The sequence below is a fragment of the Diabrotica virgifera genome, chromosome 3 (assembly GCF_917563875.1).
Source record: "Diabrotica virgifera virgifera chromosome 3, PGI_DIABVI_V3a".
Classification (NCBI taxonomy): domain Eukaryota; kingdom Metazoa; phylum Arthropoda; class Insecta; order Coleoptera; family Chrysomelidae; genus Diabrotica; species Diabrotica virgifera.
Genome location: NC_065445.1, coordinates 126744132 through 126770126, shown reverse-complemented (window position 1 = coordinate 126770126; position 25995 = coordinate 126744132). Strand labels below are relative to the sequence as shown.

Here is a 25995-nt window from a genome sequence, read left to right as displayed (position 1 = left end):
TCGCAAATTATTAAAAAAAGAATGTGTGTACTTTGTACGCACGTAAGAAGTTATACTTTTATTATATGAATTCAACAAAATCAATATACTTTAAACAGTTTATTTATATTTAATTTAAATATTAAACTAATTTTAATACTTACTAATTTCAAAAAGTTTTATTAAAACAATACCAAAAATTAAAAAAATAAAAGAATAAAACCACACACAAACACATTGAAAAATGCCACAAAGAAATTATTTCTGAACAATAATTGTTGCCAAAAATTTTAACTAAATACGTATTTTCTGAAACAAATTATATAATACTATACTTACAATCATAAAATGTATAAAAAAATTAAAAAAATAGTAATTTGCATGGGGATCGAACCCGCTTTCCGTCGATCCCGACGATCGAAAATTAAAGTCTTTCCCATTGCGCCACCTTCGCGTATCTGTCATGTGGGAATATGCACTAACTGAACGTTTACACCATAAACTTTGGCAGTTGTTTACTTATATGAATTTAATTAAATTAGTTTAATTTTTGTGGAACTAAAGGAATATTTTGTGGAAAGCAATATATTAGGTGAATATTGGTAGAAATTTTGACGGTAATCAAATTATGTAAATCAAAGCATTACATACTATTTTGGAGATAGGTTCATTTTAATTTTCCAAATAGGTACATAGGTACCTATGTAATTTTTTATTAGGCTACTGAAACATTTACAATTATTACGTACCTGTCGCTTTTAAAAACTGTTTAAAAAGTCACTACCATTATAAACTTGTTTTTTCTCTGCCATCACAACAATAAAAACTAATATACACAACATTTGTTTATCCATAATCTCCATATTTTACACCCAATCAGATCCCGTATAACGTTTGAGCTACTAATACCATACTATCGGTGTGCGCATGCGCCCGGAAATATAAAAATTCACCCTCGCGCCTAAAGAAGTATAACTTCAAAAATATTTACACGGCACACATGTTGGACACTAAAACTAGAGGAGAGAATTGAACTATCGACCGATAAACAATCGGCGTGTGTGCACAAGTCCTAGTTAGCCCACACTGATTAAACTGTCGGCCAATAGTTGGCCGACAAATTAGTTTGAAGACAATCGGGAAGCCCATCAAACTTTTTTATCGGCCGATACTGAATCGGTGTAATGTGCGCATATCCATACCTCTCTACTGATTAAGAAGCCGACCAAACTATCGGCCGATAAAAAGTCTGCAGTCCTTGGGGGCTCTAAACCAATATTTGACGGTTGTCATCGAAGGAGAAGAGTCACTGTATACATAGTGTGACCAACTAGCCCGAAAAATCCGGGACATGGCCCGAATTACGAAGTCGTGTCCCGGCGTCCCGGACAAGGCTTCCGGGTCATCCGAATTTTCTACGTTTCGGTAAAATTCTATTTTGACATTTTCTAAGAATTCACATCAAATTGAATTGGTGGAAGGAAAAAAGTCGACAATTTCTAGAAAGTAATACTAATACCACATCCAAAACGCATGCATTTTATATCGTGGTATTATAGTTCTACGAAAACTCAAACTCCGGACTTCCCGTTTCTGTATTTTAATTATCGTCTTCTGAAAAGACGATTCAAAAACATGAATATCAAACAATGATAATTATATTTTTATATTAACCTAAGGTTCTATTTACATGGAAATCCAACGTCAAATTGATTCTCTAATTTTTCCTTTTTTGAAAACGGTTTCCGGATTTGAAGTCAAAACGTCAAAAACTAACACAAATGTAATTACCTATCATTACAACCCATCCCATCAAAAAAGTTTTGGTTAACATCTCTCTCAATCCTGACGCCCCGGAGGGAGTGTAGTGGTCGACGTGGTGTCGTGTATTGTCCGTCTCCAAAGATCTCTGTCTCTGGTCATTTCTTTTGCATATTCCTGTAATCTGATCAATCCATCTTGTTGGGGATCTTCCTCGTGATCTTCGGCCTTCCACCTTTCCTTGTATAATGAGTCATTCCATGTTTTCTGTATCTGCTCTCATAACATGTCCAAAGTATTTTAATTGTTGGAGATGGACTTTACTGGAGAGCCGTTGGCTAACTTTTAGCTCTCTTAAAATCGAATTATTTGATCTATGGTCGGTCCAAGGAATTCGTAGCATTCGTCTCCAACAGAACATTTCAGTGGCGTCTATCTTTCTTCTTTCCAAATTTCTCAGGGTCCAAGATTCACATCCGTAAGTCAGTATTGGGAATATTAAGCAGTTGATCAACCGCATCTTTAACGCTCTTGAAATTTGACAGTCCTTCCATATTGTGGTCATTTTTGCTGTGGCGACTTTTGCTAGATCACATCTACGTTTTATTTCCTCCTGTAGTGACCCTGTGTTTGTGATTAATGATCCCAGATATAAGTATGAGTTCACAACCTCAAATCGATCAATTGTGATTATATGTGGATGATTGTTATGAAGTCTATCCACTATGATGATCTTTGTCTTTGATATGTTTAATTGCAGACCAAATATTTGACTTTCGTTTTCAACCAGTCGTATAAGATCAATCAGCTCTGCTTGACTATTTGCAAGAAGGGCTGTGTCATCTGCGAAACGTAGGTTGTTTATTTTATGACCATTTATTAAGATGCCTTGGTTAACATAACAATGTTAAATAATAATCAATAAAATGATGATATTAAAGTTCTATATAAAAAAAATGGCCCGATTTTCATTGAAAAGTCCCGGATTTCGGGTATTTTTTTCAGCCTTGTCCCGAATTCGACTGAAAATGAGTTGGTCACACTATGTATACAGCATTCAATTGCTCTTTGATTTCGCTGCGTGATTTCCTTTCCAAAAACAAAAATCGAATCACCGATCGATATTGCTCTTTTTTTAGTTTACTAAAATCCGCGGATACGCTCGCTTCCACACGCGCTCAAAATAAAAATACAATTTAGATTAGGTTAATATTTTGACAACGGCCGTCTACGAGAATAGATAAGATAGTAGATTCCTATTCATGAATATAAGACAATGGAGGAGAAGGGCCCAAGGTAGATCTGAATGGAAGGACATAGCCAGACAGGCAAAGACCCAACAAGGGTTATGATGCCAAAAGAAGAAGAAGAAGTAGATTCCTATCAGAATAGTAGCGCCATCGTGCAGTGAGGCCAAGTATTTATTGGACCACCCACGTATTCTACTACACTTATTTATAAGTAATTTAGAGAACTGAATGCTAAAATGGATATTTCGAGAAAAAAAAATGTTTCAGTGCATTTTTATAGATATGTAGACTATACAGGGTGTCCCAGACTAATTTACCCACGCTATATCTCTTAAACGAATAGAGATTTTAGAATGGGACAAACGGTGATACATTCTACTTGTAATACACTTTAATATGGTGTACAAAAAAATCATCCCCTATATAATCATCCCTTAGTTACAACCCCTAACTTTATTTTTTTTAATAGCATCCTGTATATTTTTTATAGTTTTGGATGTGGTCTTATATTGTCTATTCAACACATTTTTTTAAAATAAAATCGGTTCGTAAATAACCAAGAAAATATCAGTTTAGTTTTGTTAATTATGTGTCCCAGACTAATTTATCAAGGCTATATTTCATAAACGAATAGAGATTTTCGAATGGGATAAAAACTGATCTATTACATTTGTAATACACTTTAATATGGCGTAGAAAATAAATATCCCCTAAATATTCATCCCTTAGTTACAACCCCTAACTTTATTTTTTTTTTAAATAGCACCCTGTAAGTTAGGGATGAATATGTAAGGGATGAATTTTTTCTACGCCATATGAAAGTGTATTACAAATGGAATAGATCAGTTTTTGTGCCATTCGAAAATCTCTATTCGTTTAAGAAATATAGCCTGGATAAATTAGTCTGGGACACACAATTTAACAAAAATAAACTGATAGTTTCCGACCGATTTTACTTTCAAAAATGTGTTGAATAGACGATAAAAGACCACATCCAAAACTATAAAAAAATATACAGGATGCTATTAAAAAAATTAAAGTTAGTGGTTGTAACTAAGGGATGATTATTTAGGGGATGATTTTTTTGTACGCCATATTAAAGTGTATTACAAGTAGAATATATCAACTTTTGTCCCATTCGAAAATCTTTATTCGTTTAAGAGATATAGTGTGGGTAAATTAGTCTGGGACACCCTGTATATGCATTGAGAAATCAGTATATTACCAATTATCTAGGTATGTAATACTTTGCGCTAATATAACTGATAGTCCAGGGTAATAAGGTTTTTTCCATGACACTTGAACAGCCAGGGTACTGAAGCGTTTTTTCGACAGGTAATACCTATAAAAGCAAATTGTAACTATTTCCTGCATAGGATCTGGCGACCATTTTTATTTATAAACAATTAAGTGTCAAAAAATGGCATTTTTCACTTTTTTTTTTCAAATCAATAGAAAACAGGGAAACTTATGGTTTTTTTAGTACAAATATCTTCGAGATTATGGAAAAAGCTTTAAAATGACGTATTACAAAGTTTGATATACTCATTTATTGTTCATTTGCGAAAAAAGGTCGGAATTGCAAAAAAAATATTTTCGCAATAACTGTTGTAAAAATTAGTGTACAGCTTTGAAATTTTTGTCAAATAAGGGTTCTTTGGTGCTTAACATGTGATAAAAATTTCAAAGCGATTCATTCAATTGTTTAAATTTTATTCAAATTGTTTAACCCAGAGAGCATTTTTTTTTGCAATAACATAAGTCAGAAGAAAATGACGTTAGAACCATTTCATAGATGTCAAATGAAAGAGCATGAGCTATGTTTTCAATTTGGTTTAAAAAAAAGTGAATAAAAAATGCATTTATTAGTAATAAATAATTATGCAAAAGTATCGTAAATCTTTCCTTATAAACTGTTTATTTTGTTATATAAGAAATTATACATATTTATTACAATTTTTTATCAATTATGATATAGATAACATTACTTGGTAGTTGTGCACTTAAAATAGGGTAAAAACGTTAATTTTTTTGGAAAAAGTTAATCAAAAAGTTTATAAAGAAAAATTGACGATACTTTTGCATAATTATTTATTACTAATAAATGCATTTTTTATTCACTTTTTTAAACCATGTTGAAAATGTAGCTCCTGCTCTTTCATTTGACACCTGTGGAAGGTTCTAAGGTCATTTTTTTCTGACTTATGTTATTGCAAAAAAATGCTCTCTGGGATAAACAATTTGAATAAAATTTAAACAATTGAATGAATCGCTTTGGAAATTTTTATCACATATTAAGCACCAAAGAACCCTCATTTGACAAAAAATTCAAAGCTGTACACTAATTTTTATATTACAACAGTTATTGATAAATTATTTTTTTTCAATTCCGACTTTTTTCGCAATTATATTAACAATAAATGAGTAAATCAAACTTTGTAATACTTCATTTTAAAGCTTTTTCCATAATCTCGAAGATATTTTTACTAGAAAAATCATAAGTCTCACTGTTTTCCGTTGAATTGAAAAAAAAGGGGAAATGCCATTTTTTGACAGTTAATTGTTTATAAATAAAAATTGCCGCTAGATCCTACGCAGGAAATAGTTATAAATTGTTCCTATAGGTATTACCTGTCGAAAAAACGCTTCAGTACCCTGGCTGCTGAAGTGTCACGAACAGGGTATATTTTTGTCTTATCTTATTACTAGGGAGCGGATTTATATGCGATCAATTTTGATGAAATATGCGCATATATATGCAGTAAAAAATTACGAAATTTGCGCAAAATATGCACAAAAATTCAAAAGATGCGCATTTGGAGAAACCACAAATTTTCTGTTCTATTCTATTCTAGGGGGTTCTTTTATAAGGGGTGGGCGGCAATCTTATTTATTATCTTTCAAATAATATCATTATTTTTTATATATGCAATTTATTCACATTTTTTACAAAAACTGATACCAATAGTTACCTATTTAAAATAAAACAACAATATCACTATCTTCGATTATAATTCACTACAATGTGTTTTTCCAAATTTTTTACGAGGAAACATTTTCTTTGATCAGATAAAATATTTTTATAACTTGAAAAACTCTTTTCAACATCAACAGAAGTAATTGGGGCGTATTTAAAATAACTTGTTAAAGCCGAAAATTCTGCACCAAAATCAATTTCAAAATTTCCATTAAAAATTTCGCATATGTCCTCCAAAGTTTTAAAGGCGGGATCTGATGTAAAGCATGAATATTTCAATTTCCGTTAGAAAATCGTAAAACTATGGTTTAAAGGCGTAAATTCTCTTAACAATAGGGGATTTAAAAGCATCACCAGAATTATAGGTACCTACCTACTAAATTGGGATACAAATTGTACTAAATATAATAAAAGTAAATAAAATTCGGGAAGGTTGGCAACGTTGCTTGGCTAGATCAACAAGTTCGGAAATTTACTGTGAATAAATCGCGAAAATTCTTAAAACTGAGGTGAAAATAAAATTTAAACACCACACCAATTCGTATCTAAGGACAACAGCGAAGTGTACAATCAAAATTCGGAGTGAAACAAACATTTTTAAGTAAATAAAACCTGCAGAGCCAGTGCTGGTCAAAAAAACAAGGTTAGCTATAAATAAACAAAACAATCAATTATTGCATTCCATAAGAAGGTAACTGCTAAACAATTTTTGGCGGTGTTGCCAAATCTGAAAAAAGCACTGAGAAATAGGGAAGAAAGAAATAAATACCCTTTTAAATAGGCCAGTCTAAGAAGGGCAAAAATCTCCGCGAGGTTGAATCGGATTTTTGCACTTACCGCAGACAGCCAAATTATACGTGTGTAAAAAATATATTTAGTATATCAAATAGTAACAATCAAATAGTAACAATCGAATAGTAACAACATGGAAGAATTCATAAAAGATTTGTGAGAAAAATTGGACAGAATGGAAACAAGGGATACGAGGATAGAGCAAAAATTGGATGGAATCCAAGAAGAGCTTAAAGAATTAAGAAATCAAAACCAGGAGCTGAAAAGAGAAAATATGCTACTAAAGCAAGAAATGAGTGAAATAAGAGCAGAAAATAAACAAATGAAAGCTGAAATTAAAGAAGTGCGAGAAGAAATGGAAACGCTAGGCAAACTAAAATTTAAGGAGGCAGTGCCAAAAAGACTAAGCGACCTAGAGGATAGAACGGAAAGAGAGGAGAAAAAGAAAATTGAGAAAAACGTAATAGTCAGGGGAATTAAAATAGGAGAAGAAAATGTAAAAAAAGATCTAGAAAATTTTCTAAAAATAAAACTCAACGTTGAAGCTAAAATAGAACAAACAGAGATAATTAGACCAAGAAATTCACAGCCGTTCATAATAGCAAAATTGGAAAATATACAAGATAAAAAGAAAATAATGGAACAAAAGAAAATCCTCAAAGGTACAAAAATATTTATCGACGAACAAAGAACCTATGAAGAACGAAGAATACACAGGCAAGTAAAGAAAAGAGCAGAGGTGGAAAAGGAAGCAGGGAAGAAAGTGAAAAAAAAATTAAAATTGGCTGAAAAAGTGAAAAAATGGGCTTCAAAAAATTATGGATAGACGATCAACTTTGGGAATGGAATAACATAATAAAAGACTTAAAGCTGAAGTGTACTCGAAACAACAGAGAAAATCCAAAAAACTGAAAGAATCAAACCGAAGGATAGTGGAAACAGACCCGGCTAAGGAAATGGATAATGATAATAATAAAACAATGTACAAGAAAAAGAGGAATAAAATTAACATGAATAAAAGAGCTAAACCCATTAAAATTGGATCATGGAATATCCAGACAATGCTAAAAGTAGGGAAAATGCAGGAAATTGCTTTAGAAATGGAAAAATACGAACTAGAAATACTAGCACTACAGGAGATACGATGGAAAAATGAAGGAACAGTTAAGAAGAAAAAATTTACTATTTATTACTCAGGAGAAGACAAACAGGGGGAAAATGGAACAGTTTTTATGGTGAGCAAAAGAATGAGAGAAAAAGTTATACATTTCAAAGCTATTAATGGAAGAATCTCCTACATCAGAATCGAAAATAAACAAGCCAATATATCTTTAGTTAACTGCTACGCACCTACCGAGGAAGCAGACCAACAAGATAAAATGGAATTCTATGAACTTTTAGAAGAAACCTGCGAAAATATTCCTAGGAACGATATCTTAATAATACTGGGAGATTTTAACGCGCAAGTGGGAAAAGAGAGCTACAACCAAAATGTAGCAGGTAAAGAAACGATCCACAATGTCACAAACGATAACGGGGCAAAAGTTTGCAATCTGGCAGCAGCAACAAATACCTACATCGTCAGTACGAAATTTATTCATAAAAGGGAACACAAGATAACCTGGATGTTACCAGGGAGAGCAGATGGCAACCAAATAGATCATGTATTGATTTCGAAAAAATGGACAAAGATAATACAAGATGTGAGAGCCTTTAGAGGAGCAAACGCTGACACTGACCACATACTCTTAATAGCCAAAATGAAGATGAAAATCATCAAAGCTAACAATAAAGTAAGAAAAAGAAGGAAGTGAAACTTAACCAAATTAAAAGTGCAACAAACAAAACAAGAGTATTCAGAGGAATTAGTACAAAAACTAAAGAGGTGCGATGGCACGAACGTAGAAGAGGAATGGAAAAATATAAAAATGAGCATCATAGAGGCTGCGGAGCAAACCATAGGACCTCAAGAAAATAAAAAAACTAAAGAATGGTTTGACGAAGAATGTCGATACCAAAGTCAACTGAAAACGCTGGCACGAAATAAATGGCTTGAAAATAGCGGACAAGAGGAAAGAGAACAATACCAGAAAGAAAAGAGAGAAGCGGCCAAACTTTATAAAAGAAAGAAAGAGACATGGATCTCAGATCAGATGCAAGAGATTGAAACAAATAATAGAGACAACAAAAAATTATTTGAATATATAAAACAACAATATGATGGTAACGAAGTGGCCAGCAAAATAAGCAAAAAAGATTGGGAAAATCACTTTAAAGATATAAATACAAGCAACCAAGCAATCGACACAGAAGAAGAAGATATAACAGATAACCGAGATGAAGAAGAAGATGCACCTACCTACCAAGAATTTATAGTAGTAAAACAACTAAAATCTGACAAAACTCCAGGACCAGATGAGATTAACAATGAACTTATTGCAAATGGAGGAGATGACCTTCTAAACCGTATATATAAATTAATGGTCAGTATATGGGAAAAGGAATACATGCCTGAAGAATGGAAGAAAGGACTCATTATACCAGTTTTTAAAAAAGGAGACCCAACGCTTTGCAGCAATTATAGAGCAATTACGCTATTAAATACAACATATAAGATCATGACAACAATTATAAGAAATCGGCTAACCAGATACACAGAAAAAAACTTAGGACCATATTAACAGGGATTTAGAAAAGGGAGATCAACAATTGATGCAATCCACGTTTTAACGCAAACAATAGAAAAAAGTTACGAACATGGCATATATTTGCACATATTGTTTATTGATTTCCAGCAGGCTTTCGACAGCATCTACAGAAAACAGCTATTAAAAGAAATGAAAAATATGAATATACCTGCAAAATTAATAAGATTGACCAGAATGACAATGATGGACACAACAGCAAAGGTCAAAACAGTGGATGGTGAAACGAAGAATATCAACATAGAACACGGGGTAAGACAAGGTGACAGCCTATCGACAACGCTCTTTAATATAGCCTTGGAGGGAGTAATTAAAAACACAGGACTAACAAAAAAGACAATAATCCAAAGTTCTACACAAATAATAGGGTATGCAGACGACCTAGGGTTGATAGCCCGTGACAAGAGAAGTCTAGAAGATGCACTGCTAACATTGACAAGAGAGGCAAAAATCAGGGGGTTAATAATTAATCAGAAAAAAACAAAATACTTAATAAGTACGCGAAATCAAGACCAAGTAAATAGAATAAAAGAGATAAGAATAAGTGATAATGTATTCCAAAGGGTTGACTGCTTTAAATACTTAGGAGTGATAGTAGATGGTCAAAACAGAAGAAGCATAGAGATAAATGAAAGAGTTAAAGCAGGGAATAGGGCATTCTGGAAATACCACAAGTTACTTAAAGATAAAAACCTAAGCAAGAAAACAAAGACAAAGATATATAGAGCGGCAATTAGACCAGTCATCACTTATGGAGCAGAAGCAATGTGCCTTACAAAAAAAGATGAAGAAAAACTGAGAATAATAGAAAGAAAAATTATTAGAAGAATACATGGCCCAATCAAAACAGATCAAGGAGAAATACGAATTCTGATGAATCACGAAATAAGAAATCTAATGGAAGGAGAAGATATAGTGAGATTCATTAAAGCACAAAGGCTAAAATGGTTTGGCCACATCCAACGAAGAGAAGCAGATGCACTAATTAGGCAGATAACAAATTCGACGCCAGTAATAAACAGACCTAGAGGAAGACCGAAAATAAGATGGGAAGACCAACTGCGAGAGGATATATCCAATATGGAAATTACAGGCTGGAGAGAAAAAATACAGAATAGGAAAGAATGGAAACAGATTAAAGAAAAAGCAAAAAAATACGAAAATCTATAAAGGATAATGAAGAGGAATTATGCGGACCAATCCACCGCATGAAATGGATTAAAAGAGCTCATGAACCTGAGCGACCTATACTCTATACTAGAGTGACCGGTCTATATATATAAATAAAATTCGGATTTCCCGGTAAACCCTCCTTCATCACTTTAACATCCTACAATCATTTCATAACGGCGTACTATAAGCACTATAAGTACTTTGTGTAAAGATCAGGTATTTTCTAAGAAAAAAATGAAAAGACAGTGAATGAACCGTCTCTCTTCAGGTAGTTCTCGAATTAATAGATACGACAGCCTGTGCGGGGAAATATTTTGTGTCGAATTAAAAAATTAATTTTTTTTTACTTAAATGTTTTTAAATAGGCTCAAAATATGCATGTTTTTTTTAAATATGCAAAATTTAGTAAAGTTCTCAAATATGCGAAATATGCATGCAATATGCATTTAGCATAAAATCCGCTCCCTACTTATTACCCTGGCCTATGAATGTAACTATAAATTGTTAGATGTGCTAATGAACTGAGTGCATTGTACCGAACTAAACTTGTGCCTTGTGCTATTGTATGAGAACAATGATGTACAAATAATAGAATAAAGCATAATGATATAGTTATTTTATTGATTATTAAATTCTTTATGTCAAGGTAACAACATATAAAAAAAACATCTTAAAAACTATATAACAGAAGCAAAACATTCTGCAAATTAAACATGTTTTAAAGATCTTGTTTAGATAGAATTAATAGAAAAATAGTTTAAAAACTCACCTAACAAACATATCACAACTTTTTTAAATACCTAAAGTTGGGAGAGCTGTTCGTCAGAGTTACATATTATCTCCACTGTTATTCAACGTTTACAGCAACAACATAATAAAAAATGCATTCTAACTAAGAAGAAGATCTCATCATATATGTGGCGAAAGCCACAAAAAAATATTAGTAACAAAACCCAAAAAACGGGCATGAGGGGCCCACATCCTCGAGCGCCGAGTCGCCGAACTGGACATAGCCCAGAGCGGGGACTCGGCGCCCGAGCAAGCAAAACAGATCGAAGATAAGTCACTAGAGATAGCGGGAATAGAGCGCCTCACGCTGGCCTGCATTGATCGGGGTAGGATTTCATATGGGAGTCCGTGTACCCAAGACTCCCATATGATAAGCACTTTGCTGATTGAGAGCCTCTATAGCGCATCAGAGTGCTATCGGGGGGTAAGTGGATGGTCTGGAGCATTGAAGCGGGGTGGAGTGATTCCTGCTTACGGGAGTTAATCCTCCTCGCCCCAATGAATTGTATCACCCGAATGTCATTCTCTAGGGGTGAGCAAGTCTCTCAGGCTGGGTTAAATCACTATGCTTGCTTGCTTGATCTCATCATATAAAAATACATAACAAGGTATTTCGACGATACCGTCGTAACTGCATACACGCCGAAAGGTTCAGAAGAGTTGCTCGATCAAGTTGCATAAAAAAGTTTTGATTTCGGGTTCTAAGGTTCTTTAACAATAATGTTTTTATTCTTCCTATACCTCGCTTTCCAAATATTTTTTCTTGTTTATTGGCTTGTAAAAGGCCATATCTGAAATCATTTCGTGTAAAGTGTCAGAAGTATTTTTTTAATTTTCGAGATTTTCTTCTAATGTGTCCGAAGTATTGTAATTTTCGAGATTTCTTCCTAGGACTTCCTGATATGTGACCCGGTCAGTCTAGGATCTTAAGTATTCTCTGTTATAGCCACATCTAAAACGCTTTCAAGATTCTTACTCCAGGGTAATAAGCTAGAAAGAGACCATGTTCGGGACACTCAAAGATCCAGGTAGCTGACTACTTTTTTAGTTATTGTCTATCTATAGGATGAAAACCTACCTGTTTCCTGCCTAGAGTTCGCGTCCGTTTTTAATTATTAACAATTTAGTGCCAAAATCGCGATTTTTTCGATTTTTTGCACCCCATTCAAAAGCTAAATAGTTGACATAAAACTACAAAATTTAATTTTTTTAGAACATTAAAAAACCGTCAAAATGCCGATTTTTGAAAGTTAAAAAGTTAATTTGTTGCTACGCAAACTGCAAAATAAATGAAAATCATCATTTGTTAATAACTTTTACTAAAACTACCTTAGAACTTTAGTGCTTCACCCAAAGTTGGGTATTGGGGTACTTAACAAACCCTCGAAATTTAAGACCGATACATTAATTAGTTTAAGAGTTATTCTAATTGTTTATCCTAGAGACCTTTACTTTGCAATAACATAAGACAGAAAATAATAAAGATAGGGTAATTCTTCTTATGCCAAATGAAACTAGAAAACTGATACTATCAAAATGTATTAAAAAACTATAAAAAAATTATCTAATATAGTCAAAAATCCTAATGACAAATTTGTGAAATTTTGTAGTTTAGAAACATTAAGAATAACTTTAAAAATATTGTCCGTAAAAAAGTCATTTTACATATTAGAAAAGCTGGTATTTTACATGAATTTTTAAAAATGTAGTTCAATTGGTGACTAATTAAGTGAAGGGGGAGCTGGGAGCCGACAAATGCACGAGTTCAAAAACTAAAAAAAGCAACTTAAAACTACTATCATTTTCTATATCTCGGGATATACTAAATATATTTTGATCGTTCTTTTTTTAATTTGTATGTAATTTTTCTGTACATTACAAATATGCAATTTGTCTAGACATTTATTAATTAATAAACAGTCTAATTTGTTTGAACAATTTTTGAAAAAATAATTTTTTCCCAAAAATCCATGATTTTAATCATACTATGCATATTAATCATAGAAAAAGTTAAGGTATACTTTAATAAATAAATTATCTTCAATAAATAATTATCTAATAAAAATCATTTATTTATTAAAGTGTACTTTAACTTTTTCTGTGATCATTAATGATATTATGATTAAAAAAATAGATTTTTGTAAAAAAAATATTTTTTCAAGAATTGTTTAAACAAATTAGACTGTTTATTAATTAATAAATTTATAAACAAATTGCATATTTGTAATGAACGTAAAAATTACATACCAATTAAAAAAAGAAAGATCAAAATCCATTGATTTGACCCGGAGATACAGCAAATTATATTCAAAAATGAATAACCATTTTCAATTTCGTTGCAAAACGAAAATACAGCCGAACCATATTCTTAGAGTGAAAACTTAGTCTTTTTCAAATTATATTCGTTTGAAATTGCTTTTTCGGTATTTTAACTCGCTGGATTTGTAGGTTCCCCCTAGTAATCGTTTGCACTACATTTTTGAAAATCCTAGAGGGTGCTGTAAAGGTATAATGTTTGTGCAAATTTTTTAAGAAAAAATACAAATCCCGTTCTTTAAAATGGCACTAATGAGATTCCTTAATTATTATAAACAAGTTAGCTGTGAATTAAAAAAAAACATATGGCAATTTTGTCCCAAATGAGCCCAGGCTAAATTTTTTTTTTTGAAAATTCGGTTAAAATACTATCTTTTCGAATATACAGGGTGTCCCGAAAAGATTGGTCATAAATTATACCACACATTCTGGGGTCAAAAATAGTTCGATTCAACCTAACTTACCTTAGTACAATTATGCTGATAAAACAAGTTACAGCCCTTTGAAGTTACAAAATGAAAATCGATTTTTTTCAATATATCGAAAACTATTACAATATTTTATTGAAAATGGACATGTATCATTCTTATGGCAGGAACATCTTAAAACAAAATTATAGTAAAATTTGTCCACCCCATAAAAATTTTATGGGGGTTTTGTTCCCTTAAACCCCCCCAAATTTTGCGCACGTCAAATTACTTCATCATTATGGTACCATTAGTTGCACACAACGTTTTTAAAACTTTTTTGCCTCCTAGTATTTTTTCAATAAGCCAGTTTTTATCGAGATGTGGCTTCTTTTTTAATATGTTTACATAAAAATTTCATGGGGGTTTTGTTCCTTTTAACCCCCCAAATATTTGTGTACTTTCCAATTAAACTATTATTGCGGTACCATTAGTTAAACACGGTGTTTTTAAAACTTTTTGCCTCTTAGTCTTTTTTTGATAAGTCACCTTTTATCGAGATGTGGCTTCTTTTTCAAAATATACCTAAAAATATAAATTAATAAATAAATTTTTAGATTATTAACAGGTTTCTATAATCGTACTTAACCATATACAAATATGTGGTGGATTCGACAAATATTCAAAATATCTCGATAAACACTGGCTTATCAAAAAAGTATTAAGAGGCAAAAAAGTTTTAAAAACATTGTGTTTAAATACTGGTGCCAGAATAATAATTTAATTGGAACGTACACAAAAGTTTGGGGGTTTAAGGGAACAAAACCCTCATAAAATTTTTATGGGTTGCACAAATTTCACTTTAATTTTTTTTTTCAAGATGTTTCTGCCATAAGAATGCTACATGTCCATTTTCAATAAAAAATCTCAAATAGATTTCGTTATATGAAAATAAAACGATTTTTATTTTGTAACTTCAAAGGGCTTTAGCTATTTATTTATAATGGGAAATAAGCCACAATATTATTAAAAAATGATTTTTATTAACGTTTCGACGCCCAAATCGGGTGCCGTTGTCAAAATACAAAATACTACTAGCATAACAAAATTGTTGTTGCTTAGTAAAAAAATTCTTCTAATAATTTATTTAATTTGACTCATTTATATCGGCAATTCAGATACATATGATACATTTTAAAGTAGAAGACTTTAAAATGATATTGCCAATATTTATGAGTTGCGTTATTCAAAGGGCTGTAACTTTTTTTGTGTGCACTAAGTCAGGTTCAATCAACCTATTTTTGACAGCAGAATTTGTGGTATAATTTATGACCAATCTTTTCGGGACACCCTGTATAAAAAGATTGTTTCTACGGACATCATTTTTAAAGTTATTCTAAATGTTTATAAACTACAAAATTTTAAAAATTTGGCATCAAGATTTTTGACTATGTTAATTATTTTTTATCTTTTTTAATACATCTTGATACTCTCACTCTTCTACTTTCATTTGGCATACTCAGAATTGCTCTATCTTCATTATTTTCGTCTTATCTTATTGCAAAATAAAGGTCTCTGGGATAAACAAATAGAATAACTCAAAAACTAATTAATGGATCTGTCTCAAATTTTGAGGGTTTGTTAAGTACCCCAATATCCAACTTTGGGTGAAGCACTAAAGTTCTAAGGTAGTTTTAGTAAAAGGTATTAACAAATCGATTTTCACTTATTTTGCAGTTTGCGTAGCAACAAATTAACTTTTTAACTTTAAAATATCGGCATTTTGAAGGTTTTTCAATGTTCTAAAAAATTGAATTTTGTAATTTTATGTTAACTATTTAGCTTTTTAATGGAGTGCAAAAATCGAAAAAATCGCGATTTTTGCACTAAATTGTTAATATTTAAAAAACGGACGCGAATTCTAGGCAGGAAACAGGTAGGTTTTCATCCTATAGGTCTACAATAACTAAAAAAGTAGTCAGCTACCTGGATCTTTGAGTGTCCCCAAAAAATTCCTTATTACCCTGGACTATCTGAACGTATCTTTGTTCAAGGTACACGATTCAACACAATAAAAATGGACACAGAAGACGTAGTTTCGCAGAATTCTTATTTTTATACCAAGAGAAAGGTTGTGGCTCCCCCGGATTCACGCGGAGAACCGGGAGAGCACCCATCCGGGTGAAGGTGGATCTAACTTTTTTTGATATGCGCTTTTATCACCTGGATCTATTCTTCGTTTATTATGGTATTATACCGAGGCGTATTTTATGTTATACCGTTTTTATGTTTCCTCTACATCTACTGCATACAAGGTAAAAAAATATATTTAATTATGTAAAGAGTGAAGAGTGATAAAGCGTGATTTGCGAAGGTAAATTTTATATCTGGTAGGGGAGCCCAAGCGGGGATTTTTGCAGTTACTCGAGCGCGTCAGATTATTACATGGGGAGAAATCCTTGTACCCTGAATATGTACCTGTACCATACATATATTGGCTCTTTGCAGGGGAGTTCGTTAAGGGGGACCGAAAAAAAAATCTATTCTTAGAAAAACTCGAAATCGTCAGATTAAGATAAGGTAAGTTAAGTACATGCAAAACAGTATATATTTCAAAAATCTGACGACTTGAGCGGGGCGTAAGGAAATGGGTGAGTCCCAAAATTTCACAAGAAAAAAGCGAATATTTCGCGAAATGAATGACACATCGAAAAACTTAAACATATGTACTCAATATTTTTCAAAAATCTATCGAATGATACCAAACACGGCTCCCCACGGAGAGGGGTGGGGGGTAAATTTAATATTGTAAATACGAATCTCCCGATTTTTCTCGAAATTAACATCAGATCGAAAAACTGAAAAATACACTTGTTCAATATTTTTGAAAAATCTATCGAATGGCACCAAACACGACCTCTCACGGAGGTGGGGTTGGGGGTTACTTTAAAATCTTAAATGGAAGCTCCCATTTTTATTGTAGATTTGGATTCCTTACTTAAAAATAAGTATTTTTTTTAGACATTTTTTCGAATTATAGATAGATGGCGCAATAATCTAAAAAAAAGATTGTTGAAAATGGAACATTAAATTAAAAACGGAAAGTCCCCACTAAAATGGAAAATTTTAGTTAACTTTTTATGGTTTTAGAACCTACTCTTCACAACCCAATATGTCCTCAAAGCGCTCGAGTGACTGCACATTTAGCATACTTTGCTCCCCTACCACTACGAACTTTGTGCTAGTTAAGGCCAAATAATTATTTTAGTAGACAGTATAAAGGTAAACCCCACGGTAATTAATATCAGGTTTTTGGTTTGTTTATAATGAAAATCACGATAAAAGGATCGAACGTTGTATTTCGTGTGTACGGTATAAAAGTTGAATGCTAACTAACTTAAGAAGAAGAACTTGAAGAACAGAAATTAAGAAGAATAGTGTCTTTGTGTCCTGACATCTGCAAAACATTAAAACATAGACGAAGACCAAAGAAGACCACACAAAGAGGCGTAGCTACCGCCGTATCAGCCATATCAATAATTATACGGGGCCCCCGACATTCAGGGGCCCCGGCGCGGCTCGTCGAAACAAAAGTTCCATTTAAAAAATTTAACAAAATTTACTACAATTTCACTATTAAAACGCTTTGAAACAGTGTTTCATTGTTTGGATATCAACATTTTCGTGTAATGGATTCTTTATTTATCTTAGTACATGTAAGTTGTATGTAGGTACAGGTACCTATGTATATCTATTTGCTGCTTCTCGCCTTTATTCCAAAATTACAGAGCTTTTTTGTTTTCAAGCTACTTCTCATTGTCCATTCACCGTTGGCTGTGTGTGAGACACTGTATATCGTATAATGACAAATTACAATTTTTGTAATCGCCATACCTTTGAATATTTAAAACAGTGTGTTGTGTTTGGGTATATTTTACTATAATCTATTCTTTATCTATAATTATACCACAGGGTTCAGTATTGGGTCCTCTACTTTTTCTTACCTTTATAAATGACATCACTAATTTAAAATTCGATGGAAACATTTTTCTGTTTGTTGATGGTACGAGTATCACGTGGAGCAACCCAAATATTTCAACTCTTCATGCAACTGTAGTTTCTGATCTATTTACAATAAAAACCTGGTCCGACTATAATTTACTCTCTTTTAAGGTGGATAAGATTATTCAACCCTTCCTTCTTAATAACAGCCAGATTAGTACTTTTGTGTCTGTGAAATTTCTTGGTATTTTTTAGACAGCAAACTTAAATAGTCCCTTCTTATCGGTTTTTTAAGTAAGAAATTAACCTCAGCTTGCTATGCAATAAGATCTGTTTGAAGGAAATCAATTTTGCATCTTCCAAAATAACATATTTGTTTTTGTTCGTGTCTAATCTTCGATATGTTCTTCCTTTTTGAGTTTCTAGTACAGCTGCCAATCGGATATTATTTTAGTAGTACAAAAAAGGTCAATAAGGTATCTGTTTGGCCTTAAAATAACAACACATTGCAGATGATATTTCAAAGATCACGGAATTTTAACACTTCTTTCTATATTAGAGAAACTGTTTGCTTAATTTGTAAACACCTACATGTCTTTCCAGCAAGAGATAATCATGATTCCACCAGAAATTCAACCTTTGGTGTATATTAACAATCTCGTCCACTGAGTTAGTAAATAAATCTTTATTATATTCCACAAAAAAAAAACCATACAACCATCTCCCTTTACAACTTAAATCTGCAACAACTTTCCCCAAGTTCCGTAAAACGACAAAATCCTATCTATCTGAAAGACCATACTAAGCGGTAGAATAGTTTATTAATGAATAACTAAGAAAGTAGAGTTACCCTTAATTAATTAAAGTATTTTTATCTATATTTGGATGTGACATAGAGAACTTATTAATTCCTAAGGTTGTATTATGCAATTTGAAATTTATTTTAATTTTGCAATAGACTGTTTTTGTTTATTTTGTAATATTGATGATTTATGTATAAAATTTCAGTAAACTGTATTTGTTGTTGTTTTTTTCCTACTCTTTGTAAGCTTTGTCCATAAAATTGTAAAATTTTCAGTGACAATAAAGTATATTTCTATTATATTCTATATAAGCATTTTTGCTGCTTTTGTTGAATATTTTTATTACTATCCCATATCAGTCGTGCAAAAGGGCCCAGCGACAGACTCTGATAGGGGGCCGCTGTGGGGCTAGCTACGCCACTGAACCACACACACGATATATAGGCCATTTCACAAAACACAGGGCTGTTGCAAAAGTAGGTGTCGTTTGACGATCCTAATTATTACAGTCACCCTCCAGGGGCGTATCGTAAGGAATTAGTTTGTTACAATAGACATTGGCGTGCGTAATTTTGATTTTTTTGATTTTAGTGATTTTTCGAAAATTGTGGGATGCTTTATGGATTCTTCTGCTGATAACTTATTACATGATGTCATTTGTAGTGATCACAAAAGTAGTTTTTGCTTTGAATTTACCATTCGCATCGGCTGTTATTATTACAATGGAGTCGGTAAGTTTCTGTATAGTTTTAAATAAAAATACTCAAACGTTACCAAAATAAAAGTGCTCAAAATATCAGACCGCCCTCGCTCTTTTTACGGTATTGAACATTAACTTAATACACAAAACTAAGAGTTGCGCATTCAATAATATAGTAAAAACTGAAAAACTGATCAGTGATAATGTGCAAATGGGTGTATATGAATAGAATTACATACAAAAGTCTAAGTCCTAAATAGAATACAGAAAACAGAGAAACAACAGGTGCTTGTTTTCTACACGTCGCTATGTGTTATGCGGCTACGCTGTATGCGCAGGGCCGCTTCATCCGTTACGTAATATAGGCAGTTGCCTAGGGCGGAAAAATATAAGGCGACCGCAAAAAACTGTACAAAACAATATTTGTATATAAAAATTAAAATCGAATAACATTTAAGTACATCCATCACTGGAATAGAAGTGGGCATTCATTTCTAGAAAACAAATTGCATTCTCTTAACACTACTCATTCAAAACAGACGGAAGTAGTAAATTTAGGGATTATTGGGCCGCCAGCAGCATTGCAAAGGCGGCGGGCCGTTGAACACTTCAATTTAAATATATTTTGTACATAAGGCAGAAACTAAAGACTATTTGGTTTGATTTATACTGGAACTTGGAAGTACCATTGTAGATTTAAGTTTATTTTTGATGCCAAAGGTCACAAATCTGCTGCTTTGGAATCTAGAGTGATTTCGACTTCAGGGGAATGTACCATTGATTTAAGTGATTGTCGCGGCCAGTCATATGGTAACGCATCCAACATGTCTGGAAAATATTCAAGACTTCAGGTCAGAATAAAAAATCACAATAAACTTGCTGAGTACATACCTTGCTCTGGACATTCTCTCAATTTGGTAGTATCTTTAGCACCATAATCCTGTCTGAACGCCACTTCCTGTTTCATTTTTTTACAAGAGTTAGTACATATATACATTTTGCTCGGCTTCCACATATAAATGAAAAATTTTGACTGACAACTTAAAATCACCTGTTGCGAAATCTCTTAGTGAAAATAGGTGGTCCGCAAGGGCGGACGCAACTAAAGCGTTATACATTGGCTTCAGCGAAATAAAAAGTGCGCTTTTTACATGCTTTTTGGACACTTTTGATATGGCCTTATTAGCTGTCATTTGGCAACATATTTTAGAAAGGGTGAACCTATCCAATAAGTATGTCCAGAGTCCTGCAAAGTATCGGGGTTCTGTCCTTAAAGAGTATGAAGCTCTTTCAATTAACTTTGCCTCATTCACAAATAATTTTGCCATTTATGAAGAGGAAGACAAAAAAATGTGCCCAAATAAAGCATAACAAAAAAGAGAAAAAAAAATTCAACTTGACGGAGGGGGGCGATGATGAACTTTTCAGCTAGTGCTGAGATGAAAATCCGAACATTCTTTATTATAATCGACACTCTGATAATAAGAGACCTAAATAGACGTCTGGAATCTGATCGACTTATTGATCAAGTTTCCCTGTTATAACAGATTTGCCAAAATTAAACAATAAAGAAATTATTAAAGAAGCTGAAAATTTGATACAAATTTAGAAAGACGACCTAGATACATAATTTATAGATGAATGATGTATCTACGGGAATATTGGAACAGGGGAAGTTTTAGTTGTGGAACAGGTTGCAGGTTTCGAACCTCTGACTACGAAAACGTCCCATCTATTTTATCGGACTGAACTTCCGATTGATTTGTTACCCCTTCATTAAACTCTCATGCAAAAATCAGATTACTATTTCCTACCAATACAATTCCTGTCATTTGACTTTTTCTACGTGTCGAACTTATTAAAATGCCCAACATATTTGTCGGACAAACATTTTTTTATATATTAGATATATTATATGTATAAAGTTTGCTGTTAAATAAACTTAAAAATAACCTGCTAGTTTTCACAATCATAAACTTGTCAGGATGACACGTTCCACAATTAAAATCACGTTTCACAATTAAAACTTCCTGGGTTCCAGTGTTCCCATACATCAAAGGTTGTCCGACTAGACACCGTTAAGCTATTAACAAATTTTCAACTTGCTATTAATCAACTTTTTTTTTGGGTACGCGAGATCCAGACCCATCAAACAATAAGGGTCACGCGTAGTTTTTCCCTTGTTGCCATATTCTAAAATAAATATACATTAACCGCCATCCTGCTAGACAAATAGAAACATTGAGCTATTACACCCCTGGACGTTTTACTTGTTGCAATCTATTTTTTTATGTCTAGTGACGTTTAAAACGTCAGAAAATGTATAGAAACTGAAAATTAACATAGAAAGTTGACAATAATTAGTAGATCAGCTATATTTGACGCTTATAGTTGACATTTTGTTAAAGTTGTATAAGTTTAAATGCATTGTAATCTTCTTGGTGTTTGAATAAAGTTATTTTAAAGCATAATAACAAAATTATTAATGAATGTATTTTTTGTATGATAAAACATAATTATTTTGAATAGTTTCTTGACAGTAACATGACAATGACAGTGAGGAAAATCATATCTGTGACAACATGTCACAATCAAACATGTTTTCTATGGATGCTATACAATGTGCAACTTCTCTCACTGCTTACATACATTCAAAACGAACAATTTCTCAGGCTGTGAGGAAAGTCGGCCATTGCAGTGAGAAATATTTTTTCTCACGGGTTCCATACGTAGAATCGCGGTTTCCATGGTAACATGCACAATACAAACACAAACATTTTTGTCAAATAAAATGTGTCAAATCAAAACTTACCAGAAATTACCTGTCAAGACTGTTCAAATATAACTGGTAACTATAATTTTAAATAAATGAAAGTATATAAATATTAAGAAGATTAAATACCTACATATGTGTATATGTATTTTATTTCAATTTTGGCATATAATCTACATAAAAGCATCTAAATTATTTAATTTTGAAGTTTGAACTCTTGACAAAAACGCATCCATAGAAAAAGTACAGTGTACAACACGTGAGAAAACGACATATTACTCCCTCTCTTGATTTGCGGCACTCGCCTCGTACCTCGGCTCGTACCAACAAACTTCTGCGCTCGTGAGAAATATGTCTTTTTTCTCTCTTGTTGTACAATATACTATTTTCTACGGATGCTATACAATGTGCAACTTCTCTCACTACTTAGGTACATACATTCAAAATGAACAATTTCTCACGCAGTGAGGGTAGTCGGCAATTGCAGTGAGAAATATTTTTCTCACGGGTTCTCCGCCGGTTTCCATACATATGATCGCCGTTTCCATGATAACATGCACAACACAAACACACTTAAGTCGCGTTTACACGATGGCAATTGGCGAGACAATTGTCATCACGTGGTTGCGGATTGTCGGAGGCCAGTCCAGTTGGAAGAGAAGATGTTTACACGGGGCCAACTATTGCCATGGCAGTAGACAGCTAAAACATGGCTGACTGCTCGTCATCTAGAGGGAACTGGCAAAAAACAAGACAGCACTACTGGCCTACACCGTTCACACGGCGCCAATTGTCGCGACAATTGAGATTTCGAGTGGTGGGGGGCTCACTGGGCGCAGCTCATTGTCCTCAGTCTACTCCCGGAGACAATTGAATTTTGGGCCAATTGTGAGGGCAGTTGGCAAGGCAATTGGCCTGAAGTGTTTACACGAAGACAATAATTTCATGCCAGTCAGTTGTCTTCTGACAATTGTCTCGACAATTGCCATCATGTAAACGCGACTTTAAGGTGCGTTCGCGGATACCCTGGACAATTTGTCGCCGACAATTCCTAACCTCACCTAATAAAAATCATACCGTTAATAGATAAATATACAAGGTATATTTACTTTTAATTATTATTAATAACCAATTATTAAATTATATATTGTTATATTTCTATTTGATATGAAAATTAAATTTTGATAATTATAAACAAAATTCAATTTAATATAAAATAATTTCAATTTTCTCAACCACGGGCATATAAATTTAAAACAACCTGTATACAACAAATTGTTATATGTAATTTTAAGAAGTGATTAGAATAAGCGTACGAAACTCGGAACAATGTGCTTAGATAAACAAAGTGAATGACGCGTACCATTATCGTTCTTCTCGGAAGGTCGATCATTAGCCTATGCTAAATAAAACTCAGTGAAATAGATGATAGTTCATTATCGTTTTTCGCGGAAGGTTTCGATCATTAGCCTATGCTAAATAAGACTCATTTGAAAGAGAGAATAGGTCATTAAAATTTGTAAATAGTTAGAAAGTATTTTAGAATGGGAATTAAATATTTTCTTTTGAAATCCATTAAGCATATTTAGAAAGATTAAAAATTGGTTTTGAGGAATATTACGAATGAGAGTTGGTGGTGGAAAATTGATTTGTGAATCTGGAAGGGATATTTAGAAAGTAGGGGAATGGATGACAAAGTGAGAGCAGAATGTTTTGAGCTGTCGAGAAGTGAAGTCGAGTAGTAGACGGTAGTGTTCGAGGAGTGAGAAAGCCGGTGTAGTTCCGTGAGTGTGGAGTATCTATCGTGGAACGAGAAGTAGGCCAGGTCGAGAGTAAAAGAACCTCCTTGAGCCCAGAGTGTCCCGGTAGCTGATAGCAGTTTCGAAAAAGGTAGAACACAGCATCACGACAAAAGCAGGAACGAGAGCTATTCGAGCTAGTTTTTCAAAGGAGAACATCACTGGAAGCCAGGACGAGGTTTGATCGCAGCCAAGGATAGCAGGAAAGGGTTTTGTGTGAGGACATTTTCAGTTCACCAGGAAAAGGTCAGTCTCATTTGTTTGGACATGAATGTATGGGTTTTCGTATTAAATTCCACATAAAAAATTGAATAACATAATCAATAATATCAGAAAAGGTTCATCAAACTTAAATAGAGTTGTTCCTAATAACTCCTAATAGTTAAATGTTAATAAAAACTTTCAATTGAAAACCAAAAGGAAATAAGATTCCCATTTGTAAATGTTATGTTTAAGAATAATAAGAAATAGCAAATATTAAGCATTGATTGCCTTTTTAAATAAAATAAAAAATATTTTGATTATAATTGTAACCCATATGTGTATTTTTTTTACTCTTTTCTTTTCTATCCCGATTAGGAACCATTAAGAAATATTTAGAAGCCACGGAAGTAAGTAATTAATTTATAATTCGCCCTGAGATTGAAAACATATTGATATGTGATCTGGTTAATTAATTAGATTAGTATTAATACATTGATTAAATTAAGTAACATATAAGAATATTATCTCATATCAATAATAAAGATCACAACAACTGTCGTCCAACGTGGAAAGCATTGTAAAGTATTTCTAGTGGCAAATTTGAAGGATAGAAAGAGTAAAGCCGGTATTTGAAAATTTATATGCCTGTGGTAAAAAGTGAGATACTTACATTTGATAACATAAAATTTTAGATCTCTTTAGGTACAAATTTTACATAACTGATTTAATATTTTATTTTTACGATATTTACATATGATATATTTATTGACAATTTATAATATTTGGGTAAAAAAAAAAGGCGTCTTGGTAACATACTAGTAAAATTTCATATTTGGCGGGGATAATACTTCTTGAAAACAAATGTCTGTGACAAGAAGCCAAAGCAAGGACAACAAAAAACAAAAAGAACATTCAGACCAAGAAGATATTTTAGACACAACAAAAATTGGATCAGAAAATGGATAAAGTGGAGAAAAAAATGGATGACAATCAACAGGAAACAAAACAAGCGATAGAAGAGAACAATAAGAAAATGGAGGAACGCATAGAAAAGTATGAGATTAAAATTAAAGATCACATGCAAAAACAAGAAATGAGAATGAAGGACCACATGAAAGAACAAGAAATGAAAATTCAAAATAAAATGAAGGAGTTAACGAATTGCCAGAAAAAAGAAATGGAAAGTTTGGAAAACAAGTTGCAAAACGCTATTCAAGCAGACATAGAAGAAGTGGAAAGAAAGATTGCGGAAATCAATACGCAACAAAATGTCGGAGAAAGAAGAGAAATGGTTATACATAGCACAGATGACGTGAAGATAATGTTTGGCGGGGATGTAAGAAGATTACACCCAGTGCCGTTCATTAATAGCCTGAAAAAGAAAATACAACACATCGGAAATTTCGATACAGCAAAAGAAACTATCAGAAACCATCTCAAATATGAAGCAAGCCTATGGTTCGATAGTAAAGAAGAAGAATTCGGCAATTGGCAACAATTTGAACAAAAATTTTTGAATTATTTCTGGGGAAAGGTCCAACAATTGGAAGTTAACAAGGAATTGC

At 32.8% G+C, this 25995-nt stretch overlaps 1 protein-coding gene across 1 annotated transcript in view; it reads left to right on the top strand.

Annotated features, from left to right (window-relative positions):
- LOC126881300 (sterol O-acyltransferase 1-like) overlaps positions 1 to 25995 on the top strand; it is a 146895-nt gene that overhangs the window by 59138 nt on the left and 61762 nt on the right. Inside the window, exon 5 of the mRNA XM_050645502.1 lies at positions 19546 to 19685. Coding sequence (XP_050501459.1) covers positions 19546 to 19685 — 140 coding nt within the window. The remainder of the gene's footprint in view (positions 1 to 19545; positions 19686 to 25995) is intronic.